General features: G+C 41.6%; 1 protein-coding gene across 1 annotated transcript in view; it reads right to left on the bottom strand.

Moving 5' to 3' along the window:
* Window positions 1–13,781, bottom strand: part of URI1 (URI1 prefoldin like chaperone) — a 68,133-nt gene extending 54,352 nt beyond the window's left edge. Inside the window, exon 1 of the mRNA XM_072980793.2 lies at window positions 13,582–13,781. Coding sequence (XP_072836894.1) covers window positions 13,582–13,653 — 72 coding nt within the window. The 5' untranslated portion in view covers window positions 13,654–13,781. The remainder of the gene's footprint in view (window positions 1–13,581) is intronic.
* Window positions 13,782–13,997: the final 216 nt, after the last annotated feature.

Here is a 13,997-nt window from a genome sequence, read left to right as displayed (position 1 = left end):
CCTTAATTTACTTATGTTTCTTCCACCAATTTCCATTCATCTTTCATCTGGATCTAATCCAGTTCTCTGTATAATATGTTCTCAGTAGGGATTGCACAGATAAGGAGATAAAATATGCTCCTGTCTGACTCCTTTGTCTATGGGAAATCATTCTGTCTATCCATATTTGATCCTAACTGTAACTTCTTGTACATAATACAGGTTACCCATGAGGACCATGAAATGCTGAGGGACACCCATTTCTTTTAGAACAATCTATAGATTCAAATTATTGAGGCTTTGCTGTAATTCACAAATTTTAATTCTGAAATTCTTTAGTAAGCTCTTGTAGCCAACATATATTTGCAATATGATCTCACATGCTTTTTCCTTTTCTGAATAATTCTATTGTTATTCCATTTCCTCTTGGTGATTTATTTCTCCCAAATGCTTTCACTTCACTTTCTGAAACTGTAGGCTCTTTATCACAGGATTCCTCGTCAAAGGAATCTGTCATCCTTTTATCTCTTCCGTATAATTCTTCATTATATTTCTTCCTTTTTTTATTTTATCCTGCTAAGATAGTATGGCCCTCTGTTGATATTTCAGCATCTTTAACTTAGGTTTAAAATTCCCATTACATTTCTTGGGTCTTCCAGAAGAGAGGTATTATTTTTATTTTGTGTTGCTCTCTTCTATGTTTTTGTACTGGTCATTATAATTGTTTTCTTTGTTCCTGCTTGATGGCTACTGAAAAGCCGCATGCAGGATTCTGACCCTATTTCTGCATCCCTTTTCTTTTGCTTCTCTTCTGTCCTTAAAAACACCAAAAAGCCATCTAGGTTTTTACTTTCTTTTGGCTACAGTAGTCTTTTTGCATCCTTCCCTAATATCATATTTGGTGCTACAGTTCCTCTGATTCACAGTCAATTGTGTTCAGTAATGCAGATCTGTTCTTTATGTGGACTTTAAATTCATCAGAAATGTTATTTCAGTCATACTTTCTACCATGACACTTTTAGTGTTCTTTTTCAACTTTAATGTTCAATAATAACCGTTTGTGGTAACCAAATCTGCTCCTGGGCTTGTTTTGGCAGAAAGACTAAAGCTTCTTCATTTATCTGCTTGTATTTTATTGCTTGTTCAGTTGTTTTACAATTTTTGTTTTTTCGAAGCAGGTGGGTTGGATTTATGTAATCTTGTAAGACTGCCCATCATAAGTGTGGTGGTATATAAATGCTATGTTGAATGTTCCAACACTGGAGGTATTTAAGAGAAATTTAGACAGCCAATTGGCAGATGTCCTTTGATTTGTAGTCCTGCATTGAGCAATGGGTTGGACTCAATGGCCTTATAGGCCCCTTCTAACTTCACTATTCTATGATTCTATGCTATAAATAAATATAAATTATGTCTTATACATACAAATGCAATGTATATTCCAAGCACTCAAGCAGTTCTGCCAAGTTCTATTATAATGAATTTCCTGTCTCTAGGCCCACTAGTGAAATGACCTACAAAAGCCCTGCTACATAAATCCATACCTTTTAAGTAGGATTTCAATACTTCTAAGAAAATATAAACTAAAGCTGCTGAACACTACAAGCCCTCCAGCAGAACATCACAACTCATTGTAAGATTGGACCACAGGGTGATCAGAAACAGAAGATGACAGGTCTCATTCACCTGTAATGGTTGTGTAAAAGATGGAAATTCTCTGTTCCGAATCTTTTAAAGGTGAAGAAGAACTATACTGGGGGGTTACTCTCTATGTACAGAAATTATATTCAGCCCACCTGCTCCCATCAGGTTCTTGACTTTCATCATCCACAACAACTTCGTAACTTTAACCTACACCATGGACCACCACAGCACCCGAGCCATCCAAGACCCAACAATACAGGCAGAATACATTACTCAATATAACCTCAAATACTAAGTATTCAATGGAATCCATTCATGCCTTTACTTGAAAATAATCAAATGATGAAAGAGAGAACTGATTCAAGTAAGGGTGGGGCAGAGTCAGTTTCATTCTGAGATCTGGATCAAATTTCACTTGACTCTTCACTTCTATATGTAGGTCTAACACCAAGCACATTTGCAACATTTTAATGCATTTATTTAAACAACAGATTGTAATGACCTGAAAACATTCCAGATGGCGCAGTAGCAAACATATGGAGAACCTTTCATTAAGTGATTCTGAAGTGATTTGATTAAAAAGAAATAAAGCACAAAAAATAGCACATCAGTAATTTTGACTTCGAAAAGAACTCTAAAAGGAGAAGTTGGGCCATTTATGCTGCAACAGCTTTGTCAGGTCAACAGAATCTAACACATAAAATAATATTCCCAAGAATTGACACTATTAATCCTTTTCTAGCCATCTAATAAAGTTTTAAAAAATTAAGGTAAAAAGACATTAACTTTGCTCATTATCTATTATTCATTTTGTTTTAAAATATGTATATCTCACCTCTAAAAATAAGTCACAGTCAAAAATCTGATTTCAGTACCAGAACTAGACCTTAGAAACAAACCCTTTCCTCCTAAAATTTCTTAATTTCAGTAGCCAAATTTCAGAATGATGAAGGCTTTTGGAGCTGGGACAATACTTCTAGACTACGAGGAGGCACAAAAGTTTGCTAATCTACTGAAAATTAGATTTTCACACTCATTTTGAATGTTTTTTACTGTAGAGATAAAAAAAAAATACAATCCTGGGAACATTTTATGGAGCTCAAACAACTGTTTGTTCTCAAAGCCTTAATAGAATTTAAACCAATATCAGAAAAATCAGAGGGAGATGATGAGTGCACACAAAAAAGGAAGCATATGAGTGAAAACTGCATTTCAAGGGAACTTTTTATATTAACTTTCTTCCAGTTTTATACTATTTCAGGTAAGCTTTTGAAAATCTGGTGACCTTGTATCTATCTCCCCTCAACTATATTGTCCATACAGGCATTTAACATATGCTGATACAAAAAGATTTAAAAATAACTGGAGATTAGAGAAGGGGGGGCAACAAAGCCAGGGTTGAAACTGACCAGAGACATGACTAGGCTTGCTAAGAAGGGAGACAGACCTGCACACAAACACTAGGGCGGATAAAGATTGATGCATCTTAAAAATCAAATTGATTTAAATCGTTATTTATATTTTAACAATTTTTTGTTTAAATCATTAAAAAATCAATTTTGTAAAGTTTAAATCATGATTTAAATTAATTTGATTTAAATAAAATTCACCTTCTCTCTCTCTCTCTCTCTCTCTCTCACTCACACACACACACACACACACACACACAGGGGAGTTATGTGGAGATGAAGCACAGAAGGCATACCAGTGAGTTGCAAACTCCACAGACACAATTTACACAGATAGGAGCATTCACATATCATGTAGACACACATATTAAATAATGGATTTAAAATAAGCTAAATCCAATTCAGAGTTTTCCCCTAGTATAACCACACTCTTAGTCCTTGTTTCTCATCCTTCATTTTATTATCACTGTTAAAGCATACTGTTTAGGTTTAGCACATTTTGTTTCAATTCTAGAGGTTAAAAAAAATCATGCAAACAGACTCCTTTCAATGAGCAGGACTTCCCTCCAACTTACCACACTGGTAGTTGCTAAGCTATTTTTGCCCAAACTTGTTTCACCAAGCTTGTGACAAGCCCAGGAGGGGGGAAAGACCACTTCCTGGATGCACAGATACCTGTCAGGGTAAAATTTCTCACACACGCCATGCAGAAAGGTGTTACTCACTTTATGGGCATTATATTAAAGTATATTTTTAGTTCTCAGGGGTTCTTTGCTGCTATAGCCTAATTTAATTAATGCCTATATTGAAGGACCGCAATGGTGTCCTAACGTATAGTTTGCATTTCTGGAATCACATTGAAGTTTTCATTCCCCTCGTCCTTACTTGTACAAACCAATGAATCAGCAAAAACTACAGTATATGGAAATAAGTTTCTGTGCAAAAGTCTTTCCTCTTTGTAACCTTGGTTTGGTTTCAGTTTTTGCCCGTGAAAAGGAGACCACTATAAAAAAATGAAAAAACAAAACAAAAAGATAGCAGTACTGCAACAGGAGATATTATCCAAAATCTATTGGGGAAAACTATGTGCGTTCCCCTCTTGTTCGTTACACTGCCAGGTGCATGACCAAACACACAGCTATTTATGTGCCCAAAGGATAGCTGAGTGAAGACACTGAACTGCACGTGCAATTTGCCTTACACAATTGTGTAAGACAATAAAAGTCCAGCTACTCCAGTAACTGTTCCAGCATTCTTTCACACCAGTTCATGTAACATCTACAGCTTTATCAGCAAGCTATGGGAAGACCTTCAAACTCAAATTCCAAAGCCTCAGAAGTAGGATTCTTTCATGTGTAAGATACAACACTACACTCTTTTCAACCCTGGATGTGCACACTCAGGAAACACACAAGTTTCACTTCCATATGAGCCTACCCGGCAGTTAAGATCTAGCCAGGGGGCCCTTTTGAAAGAGCCGTCCCTCAAGGAGGTAAGAGGGATGGCTTGTAGACAAAGGGCCTTTTCGGCAGCTGCCCCCAGACTATGGAATGCCCTCCCGACTGAGATTCGTCTGGCGCTGACACTGATGACATTTTGGCGCCAGGTCAAAACCTTCCTGTTCCAGAAGGCTTTTAATTGAAATAACATCAACTGTGGGTCCTGATGGCAATTTTAATTGTATTTTAATCATTTTATCTTTTATTGTATTTTAATTGAATTTTAATTGTTGTAAGCCGCCCAGAGACCTTTGGGTAGAGTGGGCAGCATATAAGTTAAATAAAATAAAATAAAATAAAATAACGTAAAGTGAAGTGAAGAAGCCTGATGCATTCAGCTGGGGAAGATGCTCAAATAAGGACACTTAAATGCAGTGTGTGGCCTTTCGTTTTACTGTAAGCCATACATTAAGAAATCAGCGGTCAGTCACACGAAGACACAGTTGATATGATCTTATTTATTCATTCATTCAACTTGTATACTGCCCCATTAGTGCAAAGGGAGGTTATGTGAATATGACTGGTGTTCATAATGAGGGGCCAGTGTACACTAGGAACAGCAGAGCAGACTGCATTGCTCCTCCTATAAGCAACAGTTCCCACTGAATTTATGAACCACATGGCAATACTCCTCTAAAAAGTCTTTACCATCTGTGCTTTCCCCTATATATGTTGATCTAATTATATCTTCCACAGTGACTTGCACTCTGCCCAGACTAGAATTAAGATGTTTAGCCTCATCTCCAAGACGTTTTACCCTCAGACCTAGAGGAATATATAGGATCTGCCACAAGATATTCCTATATATATATATCTTCAACTTCTAAAAGGATTACTCTCATTCAAGATCATTCAAGCCAGTCATCTGTGTCTTCATTCGGAATATGGCATTCTCTCTTTTCAAACAATTTTTCTTTTCCCACTGATATTTAGCATTCTAATCCTAAGGAGTAGGGTAAATCCCCTTTAAGTTATTTCTAGTGTGGGAAAGCTGTGGGGGAGTTATTTATTCAGTCTAAAAATGCACTACCATAAACCTCAAGAGTTTTTCCAAGTGCACTGATCTTTCTTCCTTGTTTCAGGTCCATCTCCACTAGTGTTCACCATCCAAATCTGAACTATAATAGAAGCTAGACAAACTCCTCTACCACCACCCTAGGATTTATTCAATATTAGTGATTCTTAGCAACTATTTAAACACTGCCCCTGCACCTTGGATTCATAGCCTGAAACCAGAAATCAAGTGGCCTTACAATACACATATGTACACACCTTCAGATAACCACAAAATCCTTAGCCAACCATCTGGGAAATGATGCCATAATATCCTTCTGTGCCACCTAATATCACTGCATTCCTGAACTCCCAAAATGACAACCTATCTTCTAATCTGTAAATTCATGTCATACTTTTTTTATTTCATACAGCAACACTAAATGCATACACTCCTCATTCCATACAATCACTAATGCAGAGTGGAACCTGCACTTTGTCCATAAAGACATAATAAAAAGGAAGACAGGACCCACTTTTTAGAAATGTTAATAACATAGTCTAAGGATGAAGACAATATCTCTTGATAGTACTGGATCATTGCAGCAATATGTCTTGTTTAAAAAAGGTTGAAAACTAAATCTATGTGTTAACTGCCTACTGTGAGGAAGAGTCTGAGAGTGAGCCGTCCCCTCATACATCCAGCTTAGAGCCAGCAAGGGGAATGGGAAATAGGAAAAAGACAAAGGAAACAGCAAGAAGTAAAACAAGAGGCAGAGGCGCGCACCGGAGAAAGGGAAGATGTTCGCGCGGAGGAGATAGGGTTGGCGCGAGACAGAGGAAGCCGCGAGGAAGAAGGACAGTTAGTGCCGTTAGAAACTGATGAGAGGGGACAGAAGCAGGGGTTAGAGGAAGCGAGAGAGAGCATCGACGTCTTTCTAACCACGGAAGAGAGAGCTGAAACTAAAGAGACTGAAAGAGTAATAGTATTTAAAGAGAATGTGATAAAGAAACTTGATAAAGGAGTCCAAGTATTTTCCGTGCCCAGGAAAAGAGCTGCAAATGAGATCGATGAAGAAGATCCTTAGAAATTAATCAAAGAAAGAGCAAACCCAATAATGCCAGGTTTGAGCCCTGAAGAATGGACTGTCCTGGTTTACCCCAAGGGCAGGGGTCCGGAACGGATGGTACACCATCCTGATCCAGCCATGGAGAGGGAGAAACCAGTGGAGGGCACCCCTGTTGCGGGACCTTGTGTGCAGTTCGCAGCGGGCACCTGAGATTACCCACCGAACAAGAGAAGGCAGCAAAAACCTACCATTAAGAGATAATAACAATGAAAAGTCTCTCATGTGGTACTGGGAATGTTCACCCCAACAGCTATCTTTACACAGTTCAATAGAGTTGAATAAGGATGAAACTGCAAGTTACGTTAATAAAAGTTCTTTTATTAATAATTCTGAGTCATCTTTTGTATTGCCAGAAGAGGAACAGCCAAAGATAAATACTGAACCCGCTTACACCTACAGGCTGGAAAAACAGTTAAATCTGTAATTGGTGTACAAAAGGCTAACTAAAGGGACTTGAGAGAAAACTAATTGGGGTTAACTAACTTCAACAAAGGCTACAAGCAGGTATATATTCACTATAGAATGGAAAGGCTCTAAAAGTTGAAGGAATACCTACATAATGTTAGATCCTTTCAATTCATGCCATTAAAATGCCATAGGACTTCTCACCATAATGAAAGCAAGATCAAGAAATGTACCTTTCTGGCAAAGCACACAGCATGCGTACAGAAAGGCTCCAAGTAAGGATGGAAATGATGCTGCCTGAAGCTATGGGAAGCAGCAATATGCCAATACAGACCAATAGTTTCCGACCTTTGGCTCTCCAAATTTTCCGAATTTTAGCTCCCAGAAACTATACTACTGACCATGTTGGCAGGGAGCTCCTGGGATGTGAAGTTCAAAAAGTGTAGAGAGCCAAAGGAATAGAACCTTTCCTAGAAATATTGAGCATGATTAACCAATGGTCTGATGTGGTGATCGAGCTCCTTATCCATAACTCATATGATCCCACAAACTGTGCTGCAGTGACTAGAGTATCCTACTTAGAATGGGTAGATCCAGGTTCAAAGCCCCATTAAGTTCACTGGATAACCACTGGCCAAGCAATGCTGCCTTACAAGAGAGAGGGGCAAAAATGTGGCACTATAGAAGTCGTTGGACAGTATGACCAATGGTGAGGGATGATGGGATCTGCACTTCAACAATATCTGGAAAGTCAAACTTTGTCCACACATGGTTGCTGTGAATATTTCCTCCCACCTAAAATGTACAAAGGTTGGCAATGTTAGGCAAATTAACCAAAAAAAACTAATGTAAATTAAAAGATTTCATTCCATAAATTCAGACATTATCCTGAAAGTAAGCTATACAGACGTCAATGGGTCTTACTATTATATAGCTATGAGTATGGTTTCATATTCTAATAACAAAACTGCCTTAGGATATCATACAAAGGCGAGTGATGGATCTCGACAAGTTAACACCACAAATCAAATTTAAGAAAATTAACACAAAGCTGTCATCTACTGCTACTGTTTTTATTAGTATTAAACCTTTTGCCAGAGAACCAGCATGGAAATTGTTGTTGTTTAGTCGTTAAGTCGTGTCCGACTCTTCATGAACCCATGGATCAGAGCATGCCAGGCCCTCCTGTCTTCCACTGCCTCCTGGAGCTGGGTCAGATTCATGTTGGTCGCTTCGATGACACTGTCCAACCATCTCATCCTCTGTCGTCCCCTTCTCCTCTTGCCTTCACACTTTCCCAACATCAGTGTCTTTTCCAGGGAGTCTTCTCTTCTCATGAGATGGCCAAAGTATTGGAGCCTCAGCTTGAGGATCTGTCCTTCCAGGGAACACTCAGGGTTAATTTCTTTCAAAATGGATAGGTTTGTTCTCTTTGCAGTCCAGGGGACCCTTAAGAGTCTCCTCCAGCACCACAATTCGAATGCATCAATTCAAGGTCAGCCTTCTTTATGGTCCAGCTCTCACTTCCATACACTGCTACTGGAAAAACCATAGCTTTGACTTTGTCAGCAAGGTGATGTCTCTGCTTTTTAAGATGTTGTCTAGGTTTGTCAATGCTTTCCTCCCAAGAAGCTGGTGTCTTTTAATTTCATGGCTACTGTCACCATCTGCAGTGATCATGGAGCCCATGACAGTAAAATCTGTCACTACCTCCATATCTTACCCTTCAATTTGCCAGGAGGTGATGTGGTCATGATCTTAGTTTTTTTGTTTGTTTGTTTTTTATGTTGAGATTCAGACCATTTTTTGCACTCTCTTCTCATTAAGAGGTTCTTTAATTCCTCCTCACTTTCTGCCATCAGAGTGGTATCTTCCGGCAATCTTAATTCTGGCTTGGGATTCCTCCAGTCCAGCCTTTCGCATGATGTATTCTGCATATAAATTAAATAAGCAGGGGGACAATATACAGCCTTGTCACACTCATTTCCCAATCTTGAACCAATCAGTTGTTCCATATCCAGTTCTAACTGTTGCTTCCTGTCCCATGTATAGATTTCTCAGGAGATAGAGAAGGTGGTCAAGCATGCCCATTTCTTTAAGGACTTGCCAGTTTACTGTGGTTCACACAGTCAAAGGCTTTTGCGTAGTCAATGAAGCAGAAGTAGATGTTTTTTCTGGAACTCTCTGGTTTTCTCCATAATCCAGTGCATGTTAGCAATTTGGTCTCGAGTTCCTCTGCCCCTTTGAAATCCAGCTTGTACTTCTGGGAGTTCTCAGTCCACATACTGATGAAGCCTACCTTGTATGATTTTGAGCATAACCTTTCTAGCGTGTGAAATGAGTGCAATTGTGCGGTAGTTGGAGCATTCTTTGGCACTGCCTTTCTTTGGGATTGGGATGTAGACTGATCTTTTCCAATCCTCTGGCCACTGTTGAATTTTCCAAACCTGCTGGCATATTGAATGTAGCACCTTAACAGCATCATCTTTCAAGATTTTAAATAGTTCAACTGGAATGCCATCACCTCCACTGGCCTTGTTGTTAGCCAGGCTTTCTAAGGCCCACTTGACTTCACTCTCCAGGATGCCTGGCTCAAGGTCAGCAACTACATTGTCTGGGTTGTCTGGGATATCCAGATCTTTCTGGTATAATTCCTCTGTGTTTTCTTGCCACCTCTTCTTGATGTCTTCTGCTTCTGTTAGGTCCCTCCCATTTTTGTCCTTTATCATGTTCATCTTTGCATAAAATGTTCCTCTAATATCTCCAATTTTCCTGAACAGTTCTCTGGTTTTTCCCTTTCTATTACTTTCCTCTATATCTTTGCACTGTTCATTTAAGAAGGCCCTCTTGTCTCTCCTTGCTATTCTTTGGAAGTCTGCATTCAATTTTCTGTAATTTTCCCTATCTCCCTTGCATTTTGTTTCCCTTCTCTTCTCTGCTATTTGTAAGGCCTTCATGGACAGCCACTTTGCTTTCTTGCATTTCCTTTTCTTTGGGATGGTTTTTGTTGCTGCCTCCTGTACAATGTTACGAGCCTCCATCCATAGTTCTTCAGGCACTCTGTCCACCAAATCGAGTTCCTTAAATCTGTTCTTCACTTCCACTGTGTATTCATAAGGGATTTGGTTTAGATTATACCTGACTAGCCAGTGGCTTTTCCTACTTTCTTCAGTTTAAGCTTGAATATTGCTACTAAAAATTGATGATCAGAGCCACAATCAGCTCCAGGTTTCCTGGCTATATAGAGCTTTTCCATCTTTGGCTGCAGAGAACATAATCAATCTGTTTTCGGTATTGGCCATCTGGTGATGTCCATGTGTAGAGTCGCCTCTTGTGTTGTTGGAAAAGTGTGTTTGTGATGACCAGCTTGTTCTCTTGACAAAACTCTATTAGCCTTTGCCCTGCTTCATTTTGAACTCCAAGGCCAAACTTCCCTGTTGTTCCTTTTATCTCTTGACTCCCTACTTTAGCATTCCAGTCCCTTATAATGAGAACATCTTTCTTTGGTGTCAGTTTTAGAAGGTGTTGTAACTCTTCATAGAATTGGTCAATTTCAGCCTCTTCAGCGTTGATGGTTGGTCCGTAAACTTGGATTATTGTGATGTTGAAAGGTCTGCCTCGGATTTGTACTGAAATCATTCTAACATTTTTGAGATTGTATCCCAGGACAGCTTTTCCCATTCTTTTCTTGACTATGAGGGCTACTCCATTTCTTCTATGGGATTCTTGCTCACAACATTAGATATGATAATCGTCTGAATTGAATTTGCTCATTCCCGTCCATTTTAGTTCACTGACGCCCAGGATGCCAATGTTTATTCTTGCCACTTCCTGTTTGACCACATCCAGCTTACCAAGGTTCATAGATCTTACATTCCAGGTTCCCGTGAATTATTTTGCATTGCAGCATCAGACTTTCCTTTCACTTCCATGCACGTCTGCAGTAGAGCGTCTTTTCAGCTTTGGCCCAACCACTTCCTTAGCTCTGGAGCTACTTGTCCTCCGCTCTTCCTCAGTAGCCTGTTGGCCCCCTTCCGACCTGAGGGACTCATCTTCCAGCATCATATCTTTTAGCCTTTTGTTTCTGTTCATGGAGTTATCTTGGCAAAGATACTGGAGTGGCTTGCCAGTTCCTGCTCCAGGTGGATTGCGTTTAGTCGGAACTCTCCACTATGGCCTGTCCGTCTTGCATGTCCCTGCACGGCCATAGCCCATAGCTTCTCTGAGTTACTCAAGCCCCTTCGCCACCCCAAGGCAGCAATTCGTGAAGGGGAGCATGGAAATACTAAACATAATAAACTAAATAAATATGATAAACATGGGAGCTTCGTATTCGAATCCTGAGAGAGAGGAATACGAAGCTCAGCGCCACAGGTGCCACGGCGGTCCATTCCCAAGCCCCAGAACGAGCCCAGTGCTCTCACCAGGCTCCCCACAGCCCATGCATCCGTTGGTGATAACATTGTGCCAATCCCGATAGTCCCACCAGCACTGCCCCACTTCTCCCCACAGTCAACTGCTCAGCAGCTGAGTGGGGACAATCTTCTCCTTGGCAGAGTGGTAGGCTGTGAGGAGAGGCAAGGCAGCATCAGTGGGATTACGTCCACGACTGATGCGATGTTGCCACTGATGGATGTGTGTGCTGGAAGGAGCCCGGTGAGTGGACTGGCATGGTTCTAGGGAGTGGAAATGGACCAACCATGGCACCCGTGACACAGAGTTTCCTATCTGTATCCTCGGGGATATGAATCTGAACCTCCCATATCTAATAAGGAGCTATCAAAGTCTCTGAGCCTTTTAAAAATATATATTATTTTTATTTTCCAAAATACAAAACATAACAACCACTATATACCACAATAAAGTACATATTGTGGAGTTGTTATTGGATTACTTCTCTATTAATAATTGCTGCAATTTTGGAAATACATTTCATTTGTAAACGGTGCAAGTGGTCTCCCCCTCTGATTTAATTTTATATTTAAAAATGTGAAGATTTTTGGATACAGTGGTGCCGCTTGACGATGAGTTTTTTGCGATCACTTCTGCCATCACAAAACAATGTTCTAATAGGAAAAATTTACTTCACGATGATTGATTCCCTGCTTTGGGAACCGATTTTTCCCTAGATGACGATTTTAAAACAGCTGATCGGCGGCTCTAAAATGGCCACCCGCTGTGCAAAATGGCTCCCCGCTGTGCTTTAGGACGGATTCCTCGCTATACAGGCACCGGAAAATGGCCGCCCTATGGAAGATCTTCGCTTTATGATGAGGTATTTAGCCAACTGGAACGCATTAAACCGGTTTTCAATACATTTCAATGGGCTTTTTCGTTTCGCTTGACGAGGATTTCGCTTAACAGCGATTTGAACGGAACGAATTATCCTCATCAAGCGAGGCACTACTGTATTTCCCCTACCACCTCTTCAAACGCATACTGCCATCATGACCACCGTTAGTTATTGATCTTTTCCCTCTCATTATAGCGCTAATAAGGTACTACTGAGAGACCATTTGGGGGGGGGCAATGTGTTTCTTGCATAATTATGTTGTAAACTGCCCAGAACATTTCTCTAGCACTATGGGGTTGTATATAAGCCAAAACAACAACAACGTGATGACGATGATTTCTTTATTTTATGCATTTGTATAGGTGGCGCTGCGGGCTAAACCGCAGAAGCCTCTGTGCTGCAGGGTCAGAAGACCAAGCAGTCGTAAGATCGAATCCACGCGACGGAGTGAGCGCCCGTCACTTGTCCCTGCTCCCGCCGACCTAGTGGTTCAAAAGCATGCAAATGCGAGTAGATCAATAAGGACCACCTCGGTGGGAAGGTAACAGTGTTCCGTGTCTAAGTCGCACTGGCCATGTGACCACGGAAGATTGTCTTCGGACAAAATGCTGGCTCTATGGCTTGGAAACGGGGATGAGCACCGCCCCCTAGAGTCGGACACGATTGGACAAAAATTGTCAAGGGGAACCTTTACCTTTTACATCTGACCTCTGGTCACTGGGTAGTTCACAATGTAACAAAACATAAACATACTATAGCAACCTGCTCCAAATTAAACTAACCTAAATTAATAATGCAAAAATATGAACTGTAAAAGAATTAAAAAGTTTAAAAATAACCAGGCAACAACAATATTGTAGTGGGGAGAGAGAAAGACAAGCAGCAAGAAACTAAGCTGTAAATTTGACACAGAGAGAGAGAGAGAGAGAGAGAAGCCAAGCAACAAATAAGAGACTCCCCACAGGGTGCTGGCGTGAGAGAGGGTCGCGCGAAATCCCGACCCCCAACCGCTAGGAGAGCGACCCCTCGCCGCCGCCCCTTCAGCCCCCCCTCCAAGAAGGAGGAGGCCCGCCCCCTTCCCCTCTCCCCCCCCACACGGCCTACTCACGCCCCCGCCCCTCCCACCTCTCGCGCGCAGGCCTGAGGCCGCTTCGGTCCCGTCGGTCGCCGCTGAGGCGAGGGGCGGCTCGGCTCGGCCGGGCCTCCCTTCCACCCTTTCCCCGGTTTACCTTGCCCTGCTCGTCCCGCAGGCGGCTCAGCTGGGGGGCGCTGAGCGGCGGGGCTCGGCCGGCGGCCTCCATGCAACCGGACTAGGCGGGGGGGGGGGGAAGAGCCGAGAGCGGGAAAGGGGTGGCTGGGCTGAGGGGAGTGGGGTGGACGACAAGGTATAACGGTCTGACGAGCGAGAGGTCAACGTTAGTCTCAGGCTCGGGCCTGCGGTCCGGTGTGGCAGCGGCGACGACTGCTGAGGGGAATTTTTTTTTGAGGGGGGGTCGTTGCTGTTTCTGAGGGAGGGAGACTCTTCTGGAGTTTCCAAAAAAAGAGGGGGGAAGGAAAGAGGAGGGGAAAAGGCCTCCCCCGCTCCTCCTCAGCAAGGCGAATGAGTCCTATAGAAATGTTTGTGGAGGGCGAAGCGCCGGCTCCG

The sequence above is a fragment of the Pogona vitticeps genome, chromosome 10 (assembly GCF_051106095.1).
Source record: "Pogona vitticeps strain Pit_001003342236 chromosome 10, PviZW2.1, whole genome shotgun sequence".
Taxonomy (NCBI): domain Eukaryota; kingdom Metazoa; phylum Chordata; class Lepidosauria; order Squamata; family Agamidae; genus Pogona; species Pogona vitticeps.
Note: the sequence above shows the minus strand (reverse complement) of the source record. Positions and strands in the feature narration are given on the sequence as shown.